Source organism: Neophocaena asiaeorientalis, unplaced genomic scaffold, assembly GCF_003031525.2.
Source record: "Neophocaena asiaeorientalis asiaeorientalis breed wild unplaced genomic scaffold, Neophocaena_asiaeorientalis_V1.1 scaffold232, whole genome shotgun sequence".
Lineage (NCBI taxonomy): Eukaryota > Metazoa > Chordata > Mammalia > Artiodactyla > Phocoenidae > Neophocaena > Neophocaena asiaeorientalis.
In genome coordinates, this window is record NW_020175672.1 from 216,715 (window position 1) to 223,470 (window position 6,756).

Consider the following 6,756-nt stretch of genomic DNA (forward strand, 5'->3'; position numbering starts at 1 on the left):
CTCCTAGGCTGCTCCGATGCCCCCTTCCCCGGGGAAGCAGCCCTGTACTCTCAGCGGCCACTTAAGATGGCCATCCTCTGCCGCCGCACCCCCCCACCTCGCCTTCCGCCCCGCCCGCCGCCCCGCCCCCGCGGCTCTCCGCCGAGCCGGGGGTAGAACCCGCGCGCTGCCTCGCCCGGCCCAGTGCCTTGATTCCGGAGCCGCTAACCAGCCGATTGACCTCGGACGAGTCACGGCGCCTCTCAGAGCCTCGCCTTCCGGCTCTGTAAAATGGGGATAACTTTATGAGGGCAGACTCAATAGGACTGTTCTTGTAAAGCTCTCCGCACGGGGCCTGGCATTCAGTGGGCGCTCCCGAACAGCGGCTATTTTTATTATTAATTAAGGAGTAACGAAGGTGACAGCTGTGTAAACTGTAAAGCGAGGCAATGGAACGAACGAGTATTATTAGCACCCGCCCCCATCCCAGCTACTCCCTCCAAGTCAACAAACTCGAGCCTCTGTGGGCGGGACGCGGAGCCAGGAGCGCCCTAGATCAGGCTCGCTCCGACAACCCCCGGCCCCTTCCCCTCCCACAAGGGGCGGTAGGGCCCATGGGCCTCCCGGAAAGGGGGCGGGGTCCTTAGGGGGGTCTGGCCCGCCCCTCCCCACAAAAAGACCTAGCCGTTGGCGGCGTCTCCTGGGAGTCCGCTTCCTGCCCCGCCCCTCCGCCCCCTGGATCCTTAAAGGCGCAGGCCTCCAGCCTGGCTCCCATTGCTGCCAACTCTTAGGCCGCTGTCGGAGGATCTCCTTTAACCTGCGAGAGAACTTTCACTTTGCTAAATTGAACCTGTGTCTGGGTCAGTTCCGACGAGCTCCTTTCTCTGTTTCAAATGTGCATTGACTTCACCCAGCTGGAGCAAAGCCTGGGACGTGGAGCGGGGTCCGTGGGGCCTTCCAGACTAGGTAAATGTAGTGACTGAGACTCACCCACACGGTAAACAGCGTCTCAGGACCCCTCCAGCAACCCAATAACTCGTCCTCCAATCTGTGGCCAGCTTCCCCTATCAGTCACCTCTTGGTATGAGGCGGCGGGAGAGACCTGGACTACGAGTCTTCATTTCTGGGTTCTCGTCCTAGCTTGATGACACCTCCTGCCTGGCGTTCTCACACAGGTACCTGCGCCTCTCTGACGATAACTGCGGTTGGGATGTGGAGACAAAGGCTTCCCCAGGGGGAAAGGGGAAGGGGGAGACCCTGAGATATAAACTCAGGCCCAGTTCCTGGGGGCTGTGCAACGACAGAGCAATCCTCTAGGAGAGGCATATCTACCAACCCTGGAGGGGACAAAGGTGCCGGAGAAGTTCCTGCCCCTGGGAAGCCCCTAAGGGTTTCTGCCGCTTTTCCAGCCACGCTTCCAGGATACAGCAGGGCTGAACCAGTGCAAGGCTCCGGAGTATTTCCTCCCCAGGAACCTCACAGATGCCCTCCCCAATCTGCTCTCTTCCTCCTATGAGGCTCCCAAGCCCCAGCTCTGCCCCTTCAATCCACATGGGTGAATTTATTTTCACACCAGACCCGCTGCACCCCCTGCCCCCGGGAATCCAAAGCCTTCCCTGGCTCCCATCCCCAGCTTTCCCAGAGCAGCAGAGCTGAGCACAGAGCCAGGCAGACAAGGCCTGGGGGAAAGGAAGGGTATTTGGGGCCCAGTACAAATAACGAAGTTCTGGACTTGGCGCTCTCATTTGGGGCTACAAGGGCAACAGGATCCCTGAGGACTATTAATGTGCAGGCACTAGGCACACATGGTTTTTAGGCAACATTTAACAACCATGAGAGAAGGAAGGATTATTATCTTCACTTTATTGAGGTATGGTTTAGAGCAGTCAAGCAACTGCTTCACTTTCACATAGTAGTAGAGCTGGGTTTCAAACCCATGTCTCACTTCTCTAATCTGAAGGAATCCAAAAACTATGGAATCTGCCCTCTACCACCCACAAACTCACAACCAAAATAATTCATCAGACACGGATGTGTTGGTCTGTTTTTTAGAACTGGCTGTCAGAGAAACCACAGGCCCCACCATGGAGCAGGAACTAGATGACAGAGGGATGGGTAATGGATGGGGGCATGCTTATGGCTTCCTCATTTGTGGGAGCTGAGCTGAGCCCAGCCCGGTCATCAAACCTGGGGACCGTCTGGGGATGGCTGGACTCATTCATGGAGCCAGAGTGGCAAAATCAGGGCCAGGCAGAGCAGGAGAGGTCTAATCCCCTGGGGCATGGCCCCAGCACTCATGGCCAAGGCATAGAACCTCGCCACCTCCTCATTGGGGTTGCCCTGGGCGGGGTCGAACCACATCTGGATGCAGCGGCCACTGCCCCGGCTGTAGTTGCTGAGCTTGTAGGAGTTACTCCAGAGGCCCTCACACAGGGCTGCCGGCGTGGGGAAGTAGAACTCAAATGTGCCACAGGTGGTCCCAGTTGGGCACTTGTTAGATCCTGCAGGGGGAGAGAGGGTAGGCACGGACATTCAGCCCCTGGGCCCAAAACTCATTTCTGGCCCCCCTTAGAAATCCTTGCCCAACCCCAAATCTTCAAACCCCCTTTCTGCATTCTCCACCTCCATCCCCCCACCCTCAGGCCCTCACCTGAGGTCCAGTTCCAGCCCTTTTGCCAGTTGGTCTTGCAGGTGTAGGAGGTGCGGCAGTCTTCCCACCAGCTCTGACAGTCCTCTTTGCACAGGGGCACGTTCAGGAACCGTTCTTTGCGCCAGCTCTGGTTCACCTGGGGGGAGCAGGGGGAGGGAGGGCTCCAGTCAGCCTGAGATGTTGGTAGGAACAGCCTTGACTGAGTTGGGCGACAGCCTGCCGGGGTGGGGTGAGGGAGACACCAATACCTCCTGGATCCAGGGCCCCAGGTTAGGTGAGCACTCGTAGAGGCAGTTGTCCTGAATGAAGTGGCGCTTGCAGGCAGGCTTCATCTTGCCACAGTGCTCCCAGTTAAAGTTATACAGGGAGGAGGTGTCCCTGTGCAGCTCCTGGCTGACTTTGGCAGAGCAGCAGGCATTCTTCTTCCAGGGGATGCACTGAGCGGGGGGGAAGACATGAGACTAACTGCCTCCCCGACCACAAGCTCTGCCACCTCCAGCCTCTTCCCATTTGGCTCTTGCCCTCCTGCCCCAGGTAGGTTGTCCTAGGAACGCTCGCTGTTAGGACCTCTCTGTCCTTGACCTCCGGAAACTCTGGTCTTGGGAGAGACTCAATTACAACAGTGTGATGGGGAGGCAGGGGTAGTGAGAACCTGGGAGAAACCCTGTCTTGGGGAGACAATAGTTTTCATTTATACAGCGCGTGATACTTTATACAAAGTATTTTATTTTTTCACTAAAAAATAATTACTGAGTACTTGTTTTATGCCAGTTGCTGTTCTAGATGCTGGGAATATAGAAGAGAACAACAGAAATATGTGTTCTGGTGAGGGGAGACAGTAAGAACTAAAAGAGAAAAAATATATATCAAGATCCGATCAGTTATATGGAGGAAATTACAGCAGGGAATGGAAATATGGAGTATGGGATGACTGTTGAAATTTTCTGGCTGGTTGTGAACAGCCTCACTGGAAGGTGGCATTTTGAGCAAAGGAGGAAAGGGGATACGCTATGCAGTAATATACAGTGAAGTCTCTCACCCTTTAAACCCCTGGAGTTGCCCACCTCAGTCCTACCCCTACCCCACCACAAGAGCAAGTCCTGTCCCATTCCTTTGTGTGTCTGTGTGCTTCTCTGGGCCTCAGTTTCCTAATTTGTGTCGTGTGGAGGAGAACGTCATCTACCCACATCGCAGACCCCTGGGAATATGAAATCACACACGGAAAACACATGACACCTGGTAGGTGCTCAGTAAACGATCATTCTGCCTTATTGCCGACACGATATCCTATCCTGAGCAGGCCACCCCTAGAATCACGCCAGCCACTCCCCCGCATCCTACCTTCACCTTCTCCCACAGTGATAATTCGGGATGTGTGTGTGTGGTGAAGGGGCTGACCCCGTGACCCCTCCCTCGCCACCCTGACTTCCTCTTCCTTGTCTGAACAAGCCCCCTCCCTGCCCAGAGCCACACTCCATCCTCACCTGGTCATGTAGCTTGTCCTCAGGTCCTGGCTTTATCTTGTGGTGCTTGGCATCCATGCAGACATTGAGCAAATCTGTCCTGGCCTGGGCACTGCACTGGTAGGCCATCCAGGCCAGAAACAGCAGAAGGGGTGTTAATTTCCAGGGCATGTCTTTCTTTTCCTGCAGAGGCAGCTGTGGTTAGGGAGACCAAAGCCTGAGGGGAGAGAGTCCCGTGCAGGGTTCCCCCTTCACCTCCTGCCTCAGTCTCCCCAGCTCCACACTGAAGGATGGGGTCAGACCCTGTTCCTTCAGTGTTGGGGTCCTGAGGCTCCTTGAGACTGAAGTAGAGAAGATCGGCAAAAGGGATGGCTCCCTCACCTCAGGCTCGAAGGGCTCAGAAGGGGATCTGGGATTAGAGGGTGAGCCCTGGGGGAATCTTCCCAAGGTAGAGGAGATGCCTTGTGCTCTCACCTTCTCTCTGGACTTGATCTAAGAAAAGTAACTAAATAATTCAGGTCCATGCTCTGCTCCCCTGAAAGGGGCCAGGGACACACAGTGCCCTCATCCTGTGTCCAGCAAGTGCCCTGCCTTTACACCCTGGATCACTTGGGTTCCCATGCCAGGTTAGAAACCCTGTTAGCCCTGAGGTGGCAGCAGCCCAGCTCTGCTGAGTTCTCCGGATCAGCACAAGGATCAAGTGAGGTAACACGCAGGATGGTGTTTGGTTAAATGATACAGAAATGACAAGCGTGGTTTTTTTTGTTTGTTTTTTTAAAGATTCCACATATAAGCAGTATCATATGATTCTTGTCTTTCTCTGTCTGGTTCATTTCACTTAGTATGATAATCTCTAGGTCCATCCATGTTGTTGCAAATGGCATCATTTCATTCTTTTCTATGGCTGAGTAATATTCCATTGTATATATGTACCACATCTTCTTTATCCACTCAGTCTGTTGATGGACATTTAGGTTGCTACTGGGACTCTACTTTTTTTTTTTAATTTATTTTTGGTTGCATTAGGTCTTTGTTGCTGCACGAGGGCTTTCTTTAGTTGTGTCTACAACTAGTTGGGGCTACTCTGCGTTGCGGTGTGCAGCCTTCTCATTGCAGTGGCTTCTCTTGTTGTGGAGCACAGGCTCTAGGCACGCGGGCTTCAGTAGTTGTGGCACGCGGGCTCAGTAGTTGTGGCACGCGGGCTCAGTACTTGTGGCACGTGGGCTCTAGAGCGCAGGCTCAGTAGTCGTGGCACACGGGCTTAGTTGCTCCGCAGCATGTGGGATCTTCCTGGACCAGCTCGAACCCGTGTCCCCTGCCTTGGCAGGCAGATTCTTAACCACTGCACCATGAGGGAAGCCCCTGGGGTGGTTGTTTTTAAACAGCTTTGCTTTCTCAGACTTTTTCCTTCCCTATTCTCTGAAAGCCATTTCCTCCTGTCCACCCCCCACATCGTGACTCTGGCCTCCTCAGCTCTTTCTGGACAGATGCACCAGATCCCTACCTTATCCCTCAAAACACAAATGCAGGACCCTAGGACCTGAGGGACAACATAAGAGTCCCTCACATTGGAGCTGCTAACCAGACAAGCACTTAGAGTCGTGGGAGACCCCCAGCAAAAGTGATGGCCCACTACTCTGTCCATGACTGCCTCTCACCTTTCGCCCCGCCCATGACAGATCTTTTCCTTTAGGCTCTGTCACCGAGGGACCTAAGAGTTGATAATAGAGACTTTCCTCTCCCTCCCCATCCCCCATGCAGTTGATCACCAAGCCCTGGCAAGGTCTCTCCGAAAACGTTTCTGGAATTCACTTCCCTTGGCTCTGTGTTTGGGGTAAGGTCTTCCCTCCTCCAGTTTCTTCCCCTTCAAGTCACCTTCCCCGCAGGAGCCAGAGTGATCTTTCTAAAGAGAGATATGCCCCGCCCCTATGCGCCAACCTGCCAAGTGTCCCCAGTGTCCTGTCACCATCCCCTCCTTAGGGCAACTTGCCTGAGCCTCCTTTGCTGCTGGGCGCACACACAACTCTGGATTGGCCTGTCTTCAGGTTGGCAGCAGCTCCAAGCCGCAGCACTGCCCTCTGTGTTCTCTGTCCTCAGCGCCGGATAGACTGACTAGGAACTCTGGGAAGCATAGATACAATTTCCTCTTTCAGTTTTCCTCCTGCTCTTCCTTCTCTTCCGATCCCACCCTCTTCAGGATTGCTTCAGTCTGTCAAATGATCCATTCCTGTTTTCATTCATCTCTTTATTTGTTAATTTATTCATTCCAGGGTCCACACATTCAACATGCATCAAAATCTAGATGATTGCTCATCTCCAAGGGGGATCTGAATTTTTGACCCCGAGCGGTTGTTAAGATAAAGCTAACTTGAGGGGAATGGGACCTAGTGAGAAAGAACCCAGGCTTTGGGGCCAGGTCATGGGACCCAGTGATAGCTCCATCCCTCCCACAACTGTGGGAAATATCACTGAATCTTTCTCAGCTTCAGTTTGCTCACAAGAAGATTGTTGAGAATTATATGTAGAAAAGCCTGACATATACTGAGTAGGCTTAAAAAAATTTTAATTAACTATATTTGATTTATAATATTGTGTTAGCTTCAGGTGTACAGCTTCAGATTCTTTTCCATTATAGGTTATTACAAGATATTGAATATAGTTCCC

General features: G+C 53.2%; 1 protein-coding gene across 1 annotated transcript; it reads right to left on the reverse strand.

Moving 5' to 3' along the window:
- Window positions 1-1,825: 1,825 nt before the first annotated feature.
- LOC112390774 (folate receptor beta) lies at window positions 1,826-6,207 on the reverse strand. Its single transcript, XM_024731841.1, has 5 exons — window positions 6,083-6,207; window positions 4,114-4,275; window positions 2,878-3,066; window positions 2,630-2,765; window positions 1,826-2,480 (listed from the first exon to the last, which is right to left on the reverse strand). The coding sequence occupies exons 2-5, from the start codon at window positions 4,261-4,263 to the stop codon at window positions 2,194-2,196; spliced, it is 762 nt and encodes a 253-aa protein (XP_024587609.1). The 5' UTR covers window positions 4,264-4,275; window positions 6,083-6,207; the 3' UTR covers window positions 1,826-2,193.
- Window positions 6,208-6,756: the final 549 nt, after the last annotated feature.